General features: G+C 41.3%; 1 protein-coding gene across 2 annotated transcripts; it reads left to right on the top strand.

Moving 5' to 3' along the window:
• Nucleotides 1-1,173: 1,173 nt before the first annotated feature.
• Nucleotides 1,174-18,122, top strand: pik3cg (phosphatidylinositol-4,5-bisphosphate 3-kinase, catalytic subunit gamma). Of its 2 annotated transcripts, none has more exons than XM_071502278.1 (24): nucleotides 1,174-1,331; nucleotides 2,655-2,874; nucleotides 2,999-3,170; nucleotides 3,254-3,516; nucleotides 3,790-3,876; nucleotides 4,194-4,294; nucleotides 4,488-4,657; nucleotides 4,743-4,930; nucleotides 5,684-5,791; nucleotides 5,964-6,048; nucleotides 6,131-6,560; nucleotides 6,658-6,756; nucleotides 6,857-6,992; nucleotides 10,380-10,445; nucleotides 10,646-10,789; nucleotides 11,685-11,766; nucleotides 12,300-12,403; nucleotides 13,077-13,223; nucleotides 13,305-13,395; nucleotides 13,496-13,626; nucleotides 14,412-14,523; nucleotides 15,413-15,570; nucleotides 15,833-15,914; nucleotides 16,145-18,122. In XM_071502278.1, exons 2-24 carry the CDS (start codon nucleotides 2,662-2,664, stop codon nucleotides 16,342-16,344), a joined length of 3,369 nt encoding a protein of 1,122 aa, XP_071358379.1. In that variant the 5' UTR covers nucleotides 1,174-1,331; nucleotides 2,655-2,661; the 3' UTR covers nucleotides 16,345-18,122. The 2 variants fall into 2 exon arrangements, with proteins under 2 accessions (XP_071358379.1, XP_071358380.1); XM_071502279.1 differs by having other exon boundaries at nucleotides 1,190-1,331; nucleotides 2,659-2,874.
• Nucleotides 18,123-19,792: the final 1,670 nt, after the last annotated feature.

The following is a 19,792-nucleotide window of genomic DNA, read 5'->3' on the forward strand; positions in this document are numbered from 1 at the left end:
GTCAGTGTCATCTGAATAACACAAAAGCCCGTGAAAGAACACAAATGGGAGGTTTTCTCTCATCTAAAGATCAAGTTCACTGACCTCCTGTGGCCACAATGAGGAGCCACAATACGTCAATAAGTGACAAACATACAGTGTTAATGTCACTACAGTGGTTTTATCAATATGTAAAAGTAACTACTGGTCTGATTATTACAAATAACAAAACTAAAATCAGTATTTGTGAAAACAATTATTTATAAAAGAGAGAACTGATCAGGAGCTGACAGTAAAATAGTGAGTCCAGTGTTCACTGCCCCTCAGTGTTCACAGGACAGAGCTACAGCCAGGCCGATCACAACGATCAGTACTTTCAAAGTAAATCAATAAAATACTAAAATAATTTATATAATTTAATAATTCATGTTAATTTTCGAGAGAACAACTACTCACACTTTCTTAAATAAGAGTATCATTCTGTTTATTATTAATCATTATAATAACGGTGATGATGATGATGATGATGATATATATAGTTAGGTCTGTTTTTTTTTTTTTTTTGGAGGGGGAGGGGGGTGAATGTAGTATCTGAAGTTCTATAGGATATGTAACTTTATGGGTTTGGTATGTTTAGATAGGGGCCCCAGGTCAGAGGATGCACTGGGAGATGGGTGCTTCTCTGTTTAGGAGAATGTGGCCTTTTTTGGTCTTAGGTCTAGGGGTTTTTGAGATGACTGTCCCTCTGAATGAGGCCTTTTATGGTATGGATCACATACGTTGTCTTAGGTTCAGGAAGACAACTAACTCATATAGATGGGGAGTTAGAGCAGTTATTGAGAGGAGATTCACACTGGCTTCGACTCCTCTCTCAGGCAATCCATGGTGCTTGATTTGATGCTGGACTTCTTTGTAATAAACCTCTTTATATACAAGCAAGACGGTGTCAGCGGAGTTTTCTTCATCATCATCATCACATCATCGCTGTTTAAGAAACAACAACAACATATTGACTTTTTTAATTAAACATTTTAATTCCGTTATTTATATATTTTATATATTTTGGGTTCACGTTCGTAGGTCTACATTCTTCATAGTATCAGTAACAAAGTGCGCAGGTGTGGTATTTTACTTTGAAGGGAGACCGGAAGTCCTGATCTCGGTCGGACTCGGTAAAGTTAGCCGGTCAGTTTGACAACCTCCCTGACAAGAAGCGCAGCGTTTCCTTCCCCAGCTCCGCTCACTAACTCTCAAACACTTTTCTCTGCTCTTTGGCCTCTTCATGTAGCATAAATGCCGAAACTTTCGCCCACAACTCCGGGTTTCGTTGCCTTCTGCGTCTGCGTTCATTGGTGAGTAGTAAAAAGTACTTTACGTGTCTTGTTTTACTGAACTGCCGCCGCTCGTTTCATTTGTTATGGCAGCGGGACCGTTACATCCTCCGCACTCTGACTCAGTTCCGCTGCGGCTGAGTGGAAGAGTTGTGTTTACGCCTCGTACGCTTTTAACGACAGATGCGGGCTCGGTAATGATTATGACCCTGTCGTCACGAACAGCAGTGTGGTTTTAGTAACATCCATGCTGTGCCGAGTTTTGCTTCCTGCTTTTCAAAACTTCCTCTGCTAATGTGAGAGAAGCAGAAACTCCAGCCATCGACCCTGTGATTCTCAGCACCGCTGCCAGTGCAGATGACGAGTGCGTTACATCGCTTTAATATGGCTCCATGTTGCGCTGTTAAATGATGAGGCTGTATTCTTTAATACTTTCAACTGCCATAGTTGTTTCAGAAGATCAACAAAAAAAAAAAATTGTATTTTAGTGTCTGACATGTCAAAAAAATACAAAATATCATTGGGTTAGTGTGAACTCTCTAGAAAGCAGTGAAATTTCAGTGAATGAATTTTTATGGTCAAACAATAGCCAAGTAAACTGTCACCATCTATATCTTTATCACTGCCACTGTCGCTCACACTCTCATCATGAGTCTTGTGCTAACTGCAGGCTCTGGCTGACACAATATCCAAGAGAGTAATCGACTAGTCGACTGACAGAGAATGAATCAACTATTTTGATAACTGACTGATTGTTTGAGTCATTTTTAAGTAAAAATGTTTATCATTGTCTGGTTTCAGATTCTCAGTATATATAGATATGCTGCTTTTCTTTTATATTCTTAATATACACTGAATATATTTGGGATATTTGGGATTTTGCTGAACAGACAAAACAAGACATTTGAAGGCATCGCCGTGGCCACAGGGAAATTATGATTATTGATTAATAGAGAAAATGTTCAGCAGATGTATCAAGAATGAAAACAGTCCTTACTTGTTGCTGTGGTGCAGTAGCAGCGGTAAATATCCTTTCTTTTTACAGTTTTTATCTCAGCGTCCCACTTTTGCAGTAACAAGAAGTCATTAGTAATAAAATAAATCAAGTTTATTTATGTTAGGCCTCAAGGTTAGAAGTCATAGATCAGTGATAGACAGGGGGCTTGTATTACTAATATCTATCGCTATCTGTTGGTGAGTTATATGCATTTCTGGCTTATTTTTTTCGTAATCTTCGTTACTTAATCTGCCTTGTAGAGGGAAATGAGATATATATACAGGATCAGATATGAATGATTAACAGCACAAGAGTATCTCCCTCTGTTTCTGTCTCTCATGCTCAAGCTAGGCGATGGATGGGCAGCAGATCCAGCTGAGCGACGAAGAGCCTAAAGTCCTGCGAGAAGACACCCGGAGGAGGAGGAGAAAGAAGGCCATCACGTCGTCCTCCAGCACCTCCATGGACCAGATCACTGTAGAGTTCGCCCTGCCCACTGTGGCGCGGAGCGGAAACAGCCCCGACACTCTGCTGCTGGAGGTCGCCGGAAACTGGACTGTAGAACAGGTCGCCTGATTTACTACTGACCATCATTTGTTTATGGATGTGACAATGGCGGTCATGGTGGCTTTAGACATTCTTTATGTGGATTCAGTTTTGTTAGTTGACGTGCGTGTTTCCTGACTCCCAGGTGAAAGCTCAGGTGTGGCTGAAGGCGGTGACTTCAAACCTCTGTCCTGAATTCTACCAGCGGTTTTCTCCTGACCACTGCATCCTGCTCTACCAGAAGAAAGGCAACGTGTGTGAGATCTACGACAAGCACCAGGTCTTCCAGACGCTCGACTGCATTCGCTACTGGAGAGGTACTGACCAGTGACAGGCCCTGTTACTTCCTGATGGCCTCAGGAACTGAATTATTGTGAACATGTCTGTTGTGTTCCAAAAGCCCTGAAGAAGGACGTGGGGCGGATCCAGCTGGTGCCCCGCCCCCAGCCCTCGGACGAGTCCCTGCAGTACCAGCGCTACCTGAACTACCTGATTGGCTATGATGTGACTGATGTCAGCAACGTGCACGACGATGAGCTGGAGTTCACCCGCAGGAAGCTGCTGACGCCGCGACGCATCGAGCTGTCTGACCGCGACCCAAAACTCTACTCCATGGACCCCTGGGTGACTCGCAAGCCGCTGCCTGAGCACCTGCTCAGCAAGGTGTGTGTGCGTGATTGTGTTATTTCTATGACCAATTCATGGATTGCCTGTTGTGTTGCATGTAGTGCAGATGTTCCCACATGTTTTCAGACTCTTTAATTAATACAAAGCTACAATACAAAGATATGTATCTCTGTCCATTCAATGATTTATTGATTATATATGGAAAAAACGTTTCCTTCAAGACACAAACTTCAATAATTCAGTTTCTTATTGAATGAATGTTTCTTTATTCAGTCTCATTTTGTTCCGTTGGTTTGTTCCGCCTCTCAGGTCAGTAACGGTCACATCCTGGTGGTGATCCACATCACCACAGCCAGCCAGACCATCAAGGTCTCCATCGACGACACACCAGCACAGGTAGCTGAAGTTGGACGGGGTGGAAAGGGGCTGTAAAAAGGACATGGCTGTAACGCCAGAGTCCGGGGTTCGCATCCAGAGTCCTGTCTGTGGTTAGGTTCGGTTTAGGTTAGACAAGACAAGGCAGGTTTATTTATATAGCACCATTCAGACACAAGGGACATTTTTTCTCCCAAAGTAGGGAAATACTGTGGTTTGTTGGTAATAACAGTTAATAATTAAGTATGTGTGGTATAATAATGTAGTGATGGACACTTTCTGTTCTATTACTGCACTGTTTTCTTTGCTGTTCTCAGACTATTTTCCCTCTTGTTTAGGTGCTGGTGAGTTTTTTCACCAAAACGGCAAATAAAAGACTTTTGCTGGGCATCCCTGAAAATATGTGTGAGGCAGACTATGTGCTACGTGTGTGTGGCAGGTATGTCAGATGCCAAAACATCTGCAATCACACCTGAGCTACTTAAACATGTAGCCAGTGTCATCAAGTTTGTGTTGAAAGTGAAATAGTAATTGATTAGATGATGTTATAGTGGGTATTTTTAAGCAGGTAATTATTATTATTAATGGTTTTTAAAATTTGAAAGTAACCTTTTCACTACGTGCTCACACAGGGAGGAGTATCTGTATGGGGATAAACCGCTGCAGAACTTCAAGTGGATCCGTCAGTGTCTGAAGAATGGCGAAGAGATCCATCTGCTTCTAGAGGCGCCGCCTGATCCTGATAAGGATCTAGTCCGGAAGGAGGACTGGGCCCAAGTGGATGACTGCACGGGAGTCGCAGGTAACAACTTGAACTGAGGGAGAAGGACTGTGTTATTTATATCTATTGTTTCCAACTTCCAAGTCTTGTAACTTTTCTTATCCAGGTACTCATGAGCAGTTGACCATCGATGAGAAAGACCATGAACGAGTGTTCACCGTCTCCATGTGGGACTGTAACAGAAAGTTCAGAGTGAAGGTGCTGGGTATCGACATCCCATCCCTGCCCAAAATCCCCGAGTTTATTGTCTTCATAGAGGCCAGCATCTTCCACGGCCAGCAGCTTTTAGCCCAGGTCAGGAAAACGAGCACACGAAAGAGAACACTGTAAGGATGGTGACTGAGATGTACGTCGATCTTACAACAGCTAAAACTGTTGAGCATGTTGTCAAAAGCATGACAAATACACTGTGGTTCCACTGACTATTTCACAGTAAAAGCAGCCCTGTGTTTCACAGTTGAATGCATTAGCTGTAATACAGCTGTGTTACAGCTGCAGGAGAGTCAGTAGTAAACAGTGAGGCTCATATCAGGGAGATAACATGAAAAACAGAAGGTGATTTGAATACTGCCGGAGAGAGGCAGACTCCACCACTGACAATATAAACAACCGTATAGAAAAGGAAATTATAGAATAATAAACTGTAAGAATAAACTTTTATTCAACTGTAAACAAAGTTACAATGTGCTTTACATCAAAATGGAATCAAGTGGATTAAAATACCTAACAGTAATATAAAATAAAGACAATAACACTGTTAAGGCATGCTGGAAATAAAACAATGCGCAAGCAGCAATAAAATATGTTTATTCATCTATTTATTTGTTTTTTGGGAGTTCCAGAGCTGAATATTTCTGATACCATAAATTACCATAATTGTTATAATATGGCAGTGTTTGATTCCATGAAAATCTAAAGAAAGAAGATCCAGCAAATCATATCTGAGAACCACAACTGTATGTTGGTTTTTTCATGAAGTGCTTTTTTTATAGAACAATGTTTGGATGGCAGAGACAGCAGATTTTAACCTTGATTTTATTCTTTTAGGAGAGGACGACCTCCAAAACCTTCAATGAGGAGGTGCTGTGGAACTGCTGGCTGGAGTTTAACATTAAGATCAAGGACCTGCCGAAGGGAGCGCGCCTCAACCTCCAGGTAAACTCACACGTTTCAGTCAAAGCTGGTGTAGAGATGTAAAGATGGAACCACTCTCCACATGTGTTTTGGATAATAGGAAACAAGTTTCTTCATGCTCTGGTTTCAGGAAGAGGGATGAATGAATTTTGCTTGAATTGTTGATCGTTCTCTGCTCTGTTACATAATCCAGGTGGTCTGTGGGAAACAACCTCTGACACCAAACTCCAAGAGCTCCTACCAGGACAGTACGGGAGGAGGAGGAGGCAGCCATGACGGTAAGGTCCTCTCACAGGTAGCAGTATCATGGTGAGAGTTTACAGAATGAGGCTTATCTCTGTCTGTTTGTCCGTCTTTCAGGAAAGACCAAGAGTCGCCTGCTGTACTACGTCAACCTGCTGCTGATCGACCACCGCTCGCTGCTCCGCCAGGGCGAGTTCATCCTCCACATGTGGAAGATGCCAGAGAAGAGCGAGGAGAGCAGCAGCAGCATCAATGCAGACAAGCTCACCTCGGCAACCAACCCAGACAAGGCCTCCTCCATGGCCATCGCCATTTTACTGGACAAGTACTGCTACCCTGTGGTGCTGCCCAAGAGCCGGGACGTGAGCCGCGACTTGGCCGCTGCGGGAGAGGAAGCCGAGGGAGGGGAGCGAGGTCAGAGAGAGATGCCGAACCATCTGAAAAAACAGTTTGGGGCTATCGTGGCGACTGACCCCCTGCACCCACTCAGCCCTGAGGACAAAGAGCTGCTCTGGCACTTCAGACACGAGTGTATGCGTGACCCCAGGTACTTGTTTTATCTTATCCCAAAGAAAATGGACTGCAGCCGTTATATCATTATTGTTTTTTCCTCTTATTGCTCAATAATCTGTCCCTGTCTTCAGAGCCTACCCAAAGCTGCTGGGCTCAGTCAGATGGGGGAAACAGGAAGATGTTTTGGCAACACACCGTCTGTTGGAGCGCAGCAGTGCCTGGGACAGCAGGTAAAATGTTTTTTTGATACTGCCACTCTGTATATACAGTATATATGTGTCCTCAGTGGGTCAGAGTCCCATCACTTGTGCTCATGTTGTTCCTGTTCAGTGGTCTGGATGTCGGCCTGGCCATGCAGCTGCTGGACTGTCACTACTCCGATGCTCAGGTTCGCTCAATGGCTGTCAGGAAGCTGGAGACTCTGGAGGATGATGATGTGCTCAGATATCTCCTGCAGCTTGTACAGGTGAGTCATTTTTTTACTTGTCTTTTTTATGACCACTTGTTAAAGGTGGTAAAACCCTAACACTAAGTACATTTACTCAAGTACTGTGCTTAAATTCAGCTTTAAATGTGAGGTGTAGGAGCCGTAGCCTGTTGCACTGGTGGACGATTCATCTCTCGATTTGTTTGGTCTGGTTGCCACGGTGATGCACAGGGTTTGGGTCACGTGGGCACTGGGGGATGATTGCCGTAGGTGATATAGGGAGCTGGTTCACCTGCACTGGGGTTGGAGAGAGGCGAGTGTGGGTAGCCGCAATTTTTGTTGACCGCTTTTGTTCAGTTTGTCGTTTAGTTACACACGCCATCAACGTGCACGTTTTTCCATCTTTTAGGCGAATGTGTAATTTATGGGCCGCTGATTGTAGCTGTGCTGTTTTATTAAATGACTAAATAACTCACTTGGACTCAGCGAGCTTAAATGAACTCGGCAGCAGCGCATCACACAAGACAGGCCTCACCTCATCCTCTCAGACGACTTCTAAGGGTCAGGCAAGTCGTTATATGAGGTATTTGTATTTTACTTTAGTATTTTCTTCTTCTTCTACATTTCAGGGAGACATTTTGTACTTTTCCTCTGCATTTATTCAACAGCTGTAGTAACAGGTTACTTTATAAATTTGATTTTATTAAAAAGACAGGATGAGCTTATAGTGTGATGCACTGTGTCAGACAGAACTACCCAACAGTAAATACAGTAAAATAAAATTCCTTGACAAAATATCTTGTTATAATTAGCTTCGCCATGGAGAACTACAGCGTTGTGATGCTCTCTACATGTTGATGCATCAGTCATCTTTACTGTAACACTGTGACAAGGAGCCATTCTTTATAATGGGAGACAGATGGATGAGATGATTGATGCATATAAGCTTCTGTGAGCAGCCAGTTAGCTTAGCTTAGCATAAAGACTGGAAACAGAGGACCTGTGAGCCCAGCTCTGCCTCTTTGTACCAGTTGCCAGGCAACCAGCAAAGACTCCAGGAATTAACTGGCCACAGAAATAATCTGTCACAACCCAACGTAAAATGGTGAACTGATGTTAACTTAGATTTTTGTACAGATTAAACAAACATGATATAATACAGTGATTGTTCAGTTTTAGGTGTATTTTTTTTTTTGGTTGGTCAGAGCCAGGCTAGCTGTTTCCAGTATTTGTGTTAAGCTAAACGGCTGTTTGTGGAAGCTTCATATTTAGTGTGTAGATAGATAGAAGAGTGTTCTCATCTGAGACTTGATGAGAAATGACAAAACATGTTTGCCAAAATCTCAAACTGTTTCTTTGATTACATTTAGCTGCTAATACAATATTATGATAACTTTTACTTGTTATGGAGCATTTTTACAGTGAGGCACTTCTACTTTCAATTAAAGGTCCTATATTTTACATTTTAACAGTGTTTTATTTGAAGTGTTGATATCCATAAGAAGATATATTTGTGCTTCAAGAACCAAAAACCATCTCAGTGTAGTTTTACATCCCCTCTCTCAGGCTTCTCTCTGGAGCTGTAGTGACAACAGGTCAGTCAGCCAATCAGAAGAGAGCATCTGAGGCTTTCTTCTGACTGTCCAGGTGGGCGGGCCTTGGGGCATGGCTGAGAGCAATGACTACTTTGTTGTGACATCACAAAGTTACAGAAGTCCTGACGGCTGGTTTCTGAATACAGGCTGTGTGCATTTCTCTGTGGACTGAGGCTTTGATACTTTCACAGTATTAATATAGAACCTAGACCGATTTATAATCACAAACACATGGACATCTACCTTTATACGGTATGGGACCTTTAGGTAAAATATCTCAGATTTCTTTCCCCATTGACCCAGTGTTGAGCAACAACATACTTATGATTGTTGCCAAATTATATTTTGTATGACGTGGGTCTACTGTTTTCACAGGTTAACCTGATTGTCACTATTCACAGTAATCACAGTAATTACACTGTTATTATTGTTTATTGTTCACATGCTGATGACTTAAAAATGTAACACACATCACGTCCGTCTCACAGGACGGAAACAAAATCTCCTGAGTCACGGTTACTCTATTTCACCAGCTCATGGAAAGAGGCAGCTCACCACATACATGCTACATGTTTGTCTTCTGATGTGTTTCCATATTTGACTGTGTGGTCAGCTTTGCATGAGCAGTATGAATTATCAGCTGAGGCCAACAAAGAGCCTTTTGGTCTGATAGGAAAATGACTCTTTCCTCCATATACTGCTGTCATTGTATCTTATGGCCCTCGCTGACGTGTTTTCCAAGATGTACATTTATAGTGTTACAGAGAAATACTCTGCTACTTGAAGGTCTGTGGTTACTCTGACTCACATCAGGTAGTTTAGCTGTAATTCTCTATTTGTTCTGTTTTAAATGCAGGGTTGTCTGCTGTAGATCGAAACACCACAAAACCAAACAAACAGAAAAACAGAATTTAGGGACGATGTTAAGACATGTTAGGTTTTAGGATATTGATTTAAACTGATATTAAAATCAGTTCATGTGAAAAGTAAGTGATGGATTGATTTATAATAAGACTAATTAAAGTAAGTGATAGATTAATTTATGAATTAATAAGAAATTAATAAGAATAATTAGCCTTTGTCTCCTGATTCTTCAAAATAAAAGCATTGTGTTACGATAGGAGCCGAAATTCTAGCAGAGTGATTTTGTTTTTTAGGTCACATTCTTAAACTATTAAGGAAACAGTTTGTCATATTAACCTAAACTAACCAGCTGTTGTTTGTTATTCCTGTTTCTGCTATCTGTCTGCCTTTGTGTGTGTGCGTGTGTGTGGGTGTGTGGGTGTGTCTGACCCTCTGACCAGTTGAACCCGCCTCTGCTCCAGTCAGTTTACAGCTCAGTGTTTTCTCTGCACATCCTCCACTGCCTCATCACACGATGACCTCAGTGACCTCTGTCTGTCAAAGTCATTTTGTGAAATTCTTACTGTAAACAAATGTAGTCTTGTTTCCAGTCAGTGTTCACACCCAAATGCGTTGTGTGTGTCTCTGAGGCCAAATCAGCGCAGCTTTAATTTCAGAATTTAAAGAAACTAAAGAGCTTTTTTAGAGTTTTTTTTATTTTTCTTTATAGAAAACCAGCTTATGTTCAGGTTGACCATGATGTGCTTTGATATGTATCCAGAGGGTTTTTGAATCAGTGTCACAGTAATAGTTTCCTCAGTGTTTCAGAAATGTGTGTTTGCATGTGAGTGCACTGAAAGTGGAAAATCCTGTTTATATTTGAATGTGCTTTTTAATCAGAGGTAATCTACATTCCTTGGTGTGTGTGTGTGTGTGTGTGTGTGTGTGTGTGTGTGTGTGTGTGTGTGTGTGTGTGTGTCTCCTGCAGGCGGTCAAGTTTGAACCCTACCATGACAGTGCCCTTGTGAGGTTCCTGCTGAAGAGAGCTCTGAGGGTAACAATATCTGTGTGTCTGTTTTTACATTGTCACACACTGTTTGTGTGTGTCTTTGTGTGTGTGTTTGTTTGGGTTGTACATTGGTCCCCATTCATTAATGTTTTGTCTGTGTCTTCCTGTTTTGTCTGTGTCTCCGGGACTGATGTGCGATGCGTCATGACAAACTCTCTCTCTCTTGTTGTGCGTTCTCTCCACAGAGTAAGCGTATTGGTCATTTTCTCTTCTGGTTCCTGCGCAGTGAGATCGCTCAGTCCATGCACTACCAGCAGAGGTATGCCGTCCTGCTGGAGGCCTACCTGAGAGGCTGTGGAGAGGCCATGCTGCAGGACTTCAGGAAACAGGTGAGTAACAAGGCAGGCTTTGTACACATGGTGTGTTCACTGTTGTCTTGCCTCATCACAATAAGTGATAAAGGAAAAAAAAAAGTTTCTGATTCCAGGAACTTCTCTCAATAAGATCCTTTTGCCTCATGTTACAACAGCTTGTTTTGGGGAAAAGCGAAGAAAACACAGAAGCTGATGTGATTGGTTAAGCAAAGTTATTTGTTTGTAAGGATTTATATGGATACAAACAATAAATGAGGTAAACTAAGAGGGGAAACAAGGCAAACAGATGCTGTTAAAACAAAGAACCAATTATAGCCAAAGGAGGACTCAGTCTCTGAAACAAAAATGTAAATAGAACAATTGACTAAAAATACAGCCAAACAACCTCAGCCAGCTGGCGAGCTGTGGGTATCAGCCACCCTGAACAACAGGCTGGTTCTGAACAGCATCAGGTTGACTGGTGAGCCGGACCAGGTGCTGCTCCAATCAGGGCTCAGCGGGCAAAGAAGGTGTGGCGCCTCCAGTAGCTGCAGCCAATCACACACCCTAAGTCAAAGCCATCCTAGGCCAAAACACCTCATTGGATTGTTGCCTGATGGCTAATCACAATCACAACAAACTAAATTTAGCAATACTTCGGACTGCATAGAGTCAGCTTTGTTGCTCAGCATTTGCATTTATTTGTTTTGGTTTCATTTTGAGTGGAAACACGTGTAAACTTTCTGCCCAAGAGCTCTGAGGCAGACGCTTGTCACTCATTCCCTGCCAGCTCTGTGCGGTTCGGCACCAACAGCAGAGCGGCTCATATCATGTGACCTGTCGTCACCTTTCAGTCAGATGTGCAGCATGTCTGCTGAAAACTGTTAACCAGCTTTTTCAGCAGCTAACGAGCTGAACTGATGCTCTGCAGGTGGAGATGACTGAGGCCCTGCAGAAAGTCACCCGTGAGATGAAGGCCATGTCTGCTGACAAATATGACGTCACTGCACAAGGTGAGAAATTCAGCTTTCAGGCCGTCCTACAGCTCTGTGAGTCAAACAAGGCTCTGACTATAACCTGTGTCATACATCCCACACTAAAACTACATGTTAATGATGTGTCGATCCTCTGAGGAGGTTTGAGTAAAGACAATACTTTGTAATAAGTGATTAAGACACAATCCATTTTTGTGAGGCACAGCTTAAAAACATTAACTTAAACTTTTATCATTAGCTTTGTGTCTTTACTTTCAAATTGAAATGTCTAAATTGAAGCTGAACAGTTAAAGACAAACTCAATGTACCAACCGAGGACTCAGTCTGATGTCAAACACTACAGCATCTGTTACATGTGCTGGTTTCATTACTACTGCTGCTGTAGTCAATAAACTCTAACTGTAGAGAATAAACTCTGTCAGGCTGTAATGTGCAGCCGTGTCTGCGTGTGAAACAAATTTAAAAGATTCAAATAAAATACATATTCAAGAAGTGAGACTAAAACTGTGTGTGCGTGTGTGTGTGTGTGTGTGTGTGTGTGTGTGTGTCAGTGGTGTTTCAGTTGCGTCAGAAGCTGGAGACTCTGCAGTTGTCCGGTCTGCCGGAGAGTTTCAGAGTCCCTTATGATCCTGGACTGAGAGCTGGAGCCCTGTTGGTGAGAGCCAGACACACATACACTGAGGCTACTTCCACATCAACACCTTTTACTTTTAAAAACATTATTTTTGGTATGTCTGCTCCCTCCATTCACACTACTCTGGAGTTTTCAAGCCCCTGAAGTGAGACCTTTGGAAACAATGACACAGATTTCAACATTTGCCCCCGATTGGGTCTTACCGGCCCCGTGGTGAAAGCAACATGAATAATGAATTAAAACACTTACTGACCTTGTTGTCTTTGCCAGCAGCTGTTGTGCTGTTAAATTCTGTCTTTGTTGTTCCTCATTCGTAGTATTTTCTGCAGCTAACCGGCTGCAGAGTAGACAATCTGCTTCCTGTTTACACCGGCACATGCAGTGTACATGAATGGTCATGTGATGTGTTTTGTGTTGTGATAGTATGAACAGAGATAATATAAATTAGTGTGGACGCAGCCTTATACTCTGGTCTGTGCAAGTTTCACTTATTAATATAAATCTCTTGAGGTCTCTGTGATACCTGGTTGGAATGAGACATACAGTTCCTTTTTGTGAAGGTGTGATACAAACACAGAAATGAAAACAAGTGACGTCAGTGTGCTGCAGCTAAGATGGCTAAACTGATTTCACATCAGAAACATCAGAATACCCTGAAGTCGCTGAATTTCAAAATAAATGTCTGTGTGTACAGATTGAGCAGTGTAAGGTGATGGCTTCTAAGAAGAAGCCCCTGTGGCTGCAGTTTAAAAGGGCCGACCCCACCACTCTGTCCAAAGACCCCATCGGCATCATCTTTAAAGACGGTGACGACCTCAGGCAGGATATGCTCATCCTACAGGTGAGAGGCGACTGAGTCTGGAACATGGGCGTCAGCTAATTATTGAGGAAAGACTCTTAGTTTCCTCTTGTGTCCCGTCAGATCCTGCTGATCATGGAGTCCATCTGGGAGACTGAGTCCCTGGATCTCTGTCTGTTACCGTACGGCTGCATCTCCACCGGAAACAGAATAGGTCAGTTACACAGCTGGACGGGTTTGGAGAACTACCACGTCCAAATACTGCAGCCGTTCTGTGATATTTACCCCCCGTCTCTCTGTCTTTGCGTCTGTAGGTATGATTGAGATCGTGAAGGATGCCACCACCATCGCTAACATCCAGCAGAGTGTCGTTGGAAGCACCGGCGCTTTTAAAGATGAAATCTTGTATCAGTGGCTGCGGGACAAGTGTGTCAGCGAGGACAAGGTAGAGCAGGCTCAGGCTGATTAGAGCCAGCAGACCAGACAACATGCAAATCATTATTATATACATCAAGATTCTTTCACCAGAAACACAAACACCCGTTCTCCAGTGCATCCACCCATCCAGTTACAGTGTTAGTTGTGTTACTGTTAATCAGTAGTGACCCTGTGAGCAGAAGTGTTTAATATACAGTAAAGTGTCATGTGTTCAGGGTGCTGATGGAGCAGTTCAGTCTCCAGCTGTTGCTCAGTTTATCAGACTTTAGAGGAAGTAGCAGCGACAGACAGGAAGGAAGCAACCCCCAGAGTTTTTCCTGTCACCATAACAAACACACACACACACACACACACACTCACACTCACACTACTTTTAACCATAACACCTGCACCCCCGGGATCTATATCTGCTTTTTATAAATGTTGTTGCTCTGTTTTACAACACTTCATCTTTTAGCTGTAGTTCAGGAAAGACAAAGCAACTCTGTGTTTTTGTCTATTGCATCATAGCACAGTATTTAACATCTACAGTGACAGATTTAATGGAAGGGTTTTTTTTTATTGTTGCTTCATTTCACACTCTTGCACAGCTGAGAGTGACACGAAACAATAAGGATCCGTTCATCGTGTTACTCAAGAACACATCTATTAAATCTGACATTTCAGACCAAAACCTTCAGCTCTGAAGCCCACCAATCAAATCTCTCTCTGTGTTATGACCCAGTCACTGCTGTGGGAGTGAATGAGTGCATGGAGAATCAGGTTGTTGAGGCAGTTTTTCTCTCTGTGCAGTTCCAGCAGGCTGTGGAGAGGTTCCTCTTTTCCTGTGGTGGCTACTGTGTGGCTACATACGTCCTGGGAATCGGGGATCGCCACAATGACAACATCATGATCACTGAATCTGGTAATGACATCACAACCTGGACTGTTTCCAAAAAAAGTCTCTTTTCACATCTTGTGAATCAAGTTCTTATTAACTCAGTGTGAAGACCTTCCTCTTCGTCTAAGTATCTCTCAAAGTTAAGTCTTCATTTGTTAACCATCAACTACAATTTAATTTCCATTTTTTGCTAAAAACCTAAAAATGAACTGGACTGAAATTTCAATCTCTATCAGGATTAAACAAAATTCCTCCCTGGTGTTTTTCAACCACAACTATGAAATGAAAATATTCAATTAAACAGCCACATTCTCGTCTTATATTTTTTAGGTTTGTTTTGCAGTTACTCAAACATATATACACTCATGATAATAAAAAATTAAATAAAAAAAATAAAAATAAAATATATTAATAATATAAAATGTATATAGCACCTAAAAACATAGTCACAAAGTGCTTTGAAAGACAAGATAAAATTGAGATTAAATTGAGATTAATTACAGTTTCAAGTTTGTACAACATTGGTAGAAGATATAGAGAAAAAGTGCAACAATGAAGTACAGGAAATTAAGATAGAAGATTCTAAAATGATTAAATTAACAGATAAAATAAGAATCAGGAGAATTACTTCATATAAGAAACAATTTAAGAAGCTAAAAGTAAATTCAGACCCCAAGAAACAAGACAGGACAACTGTGTTCACATGTTTGTTCTAGCTGAGGTGGTTATCAAAAGTGACGCCAAGATTTTTACAGCTAGCTGCATTGACTGTGTCAGGACCAATAGAAATTAGCTCAGTCTGTTCAGTGTTTAGCTGCAGGAACTCTGGGCCTTATATGTTCTGTATATAATAAAGAAATTAAACCTGGAGTTCAGAAAAACCAAAAAAACGAATCTGCTTTTGTTTCTGCAGGGAATCTCTTCCACATCGACTTCGGTCACATCCTGGGGAATTACAAGAGCTTCATGGGAATCAGTAAGGAGTGGGTTCCCTTCGTGCTCACGCCAGACTTCCTGTATGTCATGGGAACATCAGGAAAGAAAAGCAGCCCCCACTTCCAGAAATTCCAGGTGCAGAAAACAGGAATTTTCTTTCAAGTGAATACACTAAACATACAGGCAGGTCATCCACATCCACAGATACATTCGCGCACAACACCCAGCTGCCACTCCTTAAATAGGCCAGAGAGGTCATCATAGGTCACTGGAGCTGACCTCTAACATGGCAGCTAGAGGATGTGTTACATCAGCCCAGATGTTTCTGAGCTCCGTATCTTTTGCACCTCTGTATGTACAGTATATATGTATTATACATCCTGTATCTCTGTCTCAGGACGTGTGTGTGAAGGCTTACCTCGCCCTTCGGCACCACACCAACCTGCTCATCATCCTCTTCTCCATGATGCTGATGACCGGTACGACCTCCTTCCTTATAAAACCTACATTTTTTACGTGTAGTGCCATTTTACATCAAAAACAAAAAGTTACTTTTTTTTTAAAGATTTTAGAAGTACTGTCTGATTCTGATTTTTATTTTAAACTTTCATTTGTTGCCACTTTTGGCAGAATACAGAATAACTAAAACAAGATGTCAGACAAGCACTCAAAAGACAGATACTGATGCTCACACTTGTGTCTGGAACAGGAATGCCCCAGCTGACGAGTAAGGAGGACATTGAGTACATCCGAGAGGCGTTGACTGTTGGCCGCAGCGAGGACGAGGCCCAACGCCACCTGCTGGACCAGATAGAGATTTGCAGGGAGAAAGGCTGGATGGTTCAGATCAACTGGTTTGTTCACCTGGTGCTGGGGATCAAGCAGGGTGTGGAGAAACGGTCCACTTAGAACAAGTTAGGAAAGATGAAGTTTGTTCCAAGTTGTGCCTCTTCAGATTTTGTAAAATAGACCGTGGGTCATCTCAGATTACTAAGACTTTTAATCAAAGTCATCAAAACTAATCATTTAAAAAGAGACTGGAACTTTAAAACCAAAACTACATCAGGTCTGTGAAGTGAATTTAGATAACGAGGATTTTAACCTGTGACGGTGCACACACGCTGAAGTTAATTAACTGAATTATATTTGATGGTGAAGATGAAGAGAGTTTTTTTTCTTCTGCCTCAATCAGCACCAGTATGACAATTAAGTCTTTGCCTGCTGCTGAGTTACCTCTACTCTCGTTTCCAAAGTCTTACAACATCTACACAATGGGTATGAAGTTTGAAATGCAGATAGTGTATTTTGGAAATGATGTTCTCTCACTCAAAAGGACTGTTGTATGTGACAACAGTAGAAACTGAGCATCAAATTATCAAGATGTCAGATGAAAGGGTTCTCCATGTGTTATGGACATCAGTTAAAGGTCCCATATTGTACATTTTTCCAGTGTTTTATTTGAAGTGTTGATATCCTTAAGAAGTTATATTTGTGGTTTTAAAAACCAAAAACCATTTCAGTGTAATTTTACATCTCCTCTCTCTTCTGATTGGCTGACTGTTGTCTGAGTGATCCAATGAACATATAGCAGATTTCAGGTAAACACTCAGAGAAACCAAATCCTCCAAGGTTGGATGGTGGGTCCAGGTGGGCTGGTTTTAAGGCTCAGTTTCTGAATACAGGCTGTGTGCATTTCTCTGTGGACTGAGGCTTTGATACTTTCACAGTATGAATATAGAACCTAGACCTGCTTTATAATCAAAAACACATGGACATCTACCTTTAAACTATATGGGACCTTTAATGGTTGTTTACATGAATGAAAATTATGTAAATTATTTTAATATTTTCACTCAGGCTACTTCCTGTTTCTACTTGTCTCACTCAAAGTCCTTTTCTACAGAGGAACACATTTCTCTTTCTCTTGTCCTTTAAAACATGGAGTGGAGCTGCACTGTCTTAAGAGGAACTGTTAGATTGAAGACTAAAGGATCAGCCTATTAGATAGTCAGCATAATGTTTAATATTCAGAGCCTTTGGTTACACTGAGTAATATACAAGATTCTCCTGGTCAGAGATTGAAGCTAATAGAATATTAATGAAGTGTTCAAGATGAGTTTTTATTTATCTTTTTACTTGCACTGACTGTTCTTACGTGACTGGACTTGGTGCTCATGAAATTTTAATTCCAGAAGTATAATAAAAGTGAAATTTAATGATGCTAAGTTATAGATGACAATCAAAAGCTGCACATCACTGTGAAGCTACAGTGGCCTGTGACATTTAGCACATGCTGGTCGGTGCCGTCGTCACTTCTTATATGACAATGGAAAATATCTCTTAAACTGTGTTTTTATTCCAAATCATATTCTCAAGCAAAGTAAACACCATGATAAACCATTTTAGACTGAAAACAAGTTCATATTTGCATGACTCTCTGAGGTGTTTGTCAACCTGCATCATGACAATAGTTTGAAATAACAGATGTCAGCAGGTAGAAAATCAGTATTTTTTTAAAGCTCACATAAAGACGTGTTGGAAAGATCGAAAGCCTTCCATGTTTTTTTGTAATAAAACCTTTTGTGTCTGTAAATACTTTCAATCATCGATTCTGGAAAGTAAAATAATTGGAACATGTTAGCTTTTATGTGTAATGGTATCAGAAAATTAAAGTTATGTGCAATAAATACACTTTGTCATTTTCGTTTTCTCAGGTCAGAGTCAGGGACGGTTTGCATTTCATAATTCAGCTGATAAATAATATACATCCCTCTGAGCCTGAGCCAGATGCAAAAAGTTAACTGCAATAATTACCTTTGACCACAAGATGGGGCAACACCACAACTCTTTTCCCATAGTTTTCCATCTCAGTCTCATCCTTCCCTCTTCAATCCTCCTCATCTTTTCCTTCACTTGTTTCTATTATTTTACACTCACAAGTATTTTCTTCTTCTCTGTCAGATTTTATCTCACTCTCATGACAGAGTGGGTGTGAGGTGTAAGTCTCTTTCATGTTGGGGTGTTTTGTGGCTGTAAACTGTGATAAGTGTTTTGATGTACAGGGTATTGAGGGTCTAAATGGATTAGATGGATAAACCTCTTTATTCCCTGCAGCTTCGAGGCCTCTTCCTATACCGTTACTCTGGTAATTGTGATCTTTTCAGGAGCCTGTGAACTGTGGAGAAGCTTATATGACAAGGATGAGTGTGTTCATTGAATAGAATGAGATGAAAATGGATTGCGGAGCCCATAACATACCATAACATTCATATATGAATTTGTTTATGTCTTTATGTACTGTCCCTCTGAGCGCCAACTAAACATAAAGAAATCATGTATCTTTTATCAGATTTCCAGAGAAACGAAGAAAGGCAGCTTTATTTTTAAACAAGGTAAAAATCTGTTGAGGAAATGACATGCTTTGCTTCCACTTTGCTTCAAGATCTATGGGAATTGTATTAAAAAAGGAAAAAAATTAAAGGTCCTATATCTTACACTTTTCTTGTGTTTTATTTGAAGTGTTGAGATCAATAATAAGATGTGCTTGAGGTTTTAAGGATCAAAAACCATCTCAATGTAGTTTTACATCTCCTCTCTCAGGCTTCTCTCTGGAGCTCTAGTAACAATAGGTCAGTCAGCCAATAAGAAGAGAGGATCTGAGCCTCTCTTCTGATTGGCTGATTGTTTTCTGAGTGATTTGATAACAATACAGCAGATTTCATGTAAACACTCAGAGAAACCAAATCCTGCAAAGTTGGATGGTGGGTTCGGGTTGGCTGAATTTGGGGCGTGTCTGAGAGCGGTGACTGCTTTGTTGTGACATCACAAAGTTCCAGAAGTCCTGACGGCTGGTTTTAAGGCTCAGTTTCTGAATACAGGCTGTGTGCATTTCTCTGTGGACTGAGGCTTTGATATTTTTACAGTATTAATATAGAACCTAGACCTGCTTTATAATCAAACAAGACAAGGAAAACTCATTTTATACAATATGGGACCTTTAACAAAATTACAGATTGTCTGTTCTAAAAGTATCACTTCACTGAGAAAATAAATACGAGTGGGGAGTTTTTATTTCCAATAAAATTCATATTCTGCAAAGCCATTGCAAACTATAACAATATCCAATCCCTCTCTCTTCCTTCTACTTACTCTGCAGACGGACTCTAGACATCTAAAAGTAAAGAAATAAACCAGAGACCATTTTGTGACGGGATCACACCAACATGTTAATGTTCTGACCCATGAGTACTCACTAATCATAACTTCATTATTACTGCATTACTACATGAGTACACAGTATGGTGACGCACAGAAAGACAGACATACAAACACCTGCCGAAACCCAAAACCACCTCTG

This window comes from Trachinotus anak, unplaced genomic scaffold (assembly GCF_046630095.1).
Source record: "Trachinotus anak isolate AG129_WGS33_773 ecotype Australia unplaced genomic scaffold, CSIRO_AGI_Tana_v1 ptg000018l, whole genome shotgun sequence".
Lineage (NCBI taxonomy): Eukaryota > Metazoa > Chordata > Actinopteri > Carangiformes > Carangidae > Trachinotus > Trachinotus anak.

What these genes read in the sequence shown, in the direction of transcription:
- pik3cg (XM_071502278.1), top strand. Translation starts at nt 2,662, where the DNA reads ATGGATGGGCAGCAGATCCAGCTGAGCGACGAAGAGCCTAAAGTCCTG. An exon ending in GAAACTGGACTGTAGAACAG is followed by an intron (nt 2,875 to 2,998) that starts GTCGCCTGATTT and finishes CCTGACTCCCAG; the next exon opens with GTGAAAGCTCAGGTGTGGCT. An exon ending in AGCAGTGCCTGGGACAGCAG is followed by an intron (nt 6,757 to 6,856) that starts GTAAAATGTTTT and finishes GTTCCTGTTCAG; the next exon opens with TGGTCTGGATGTCGGCCTGG.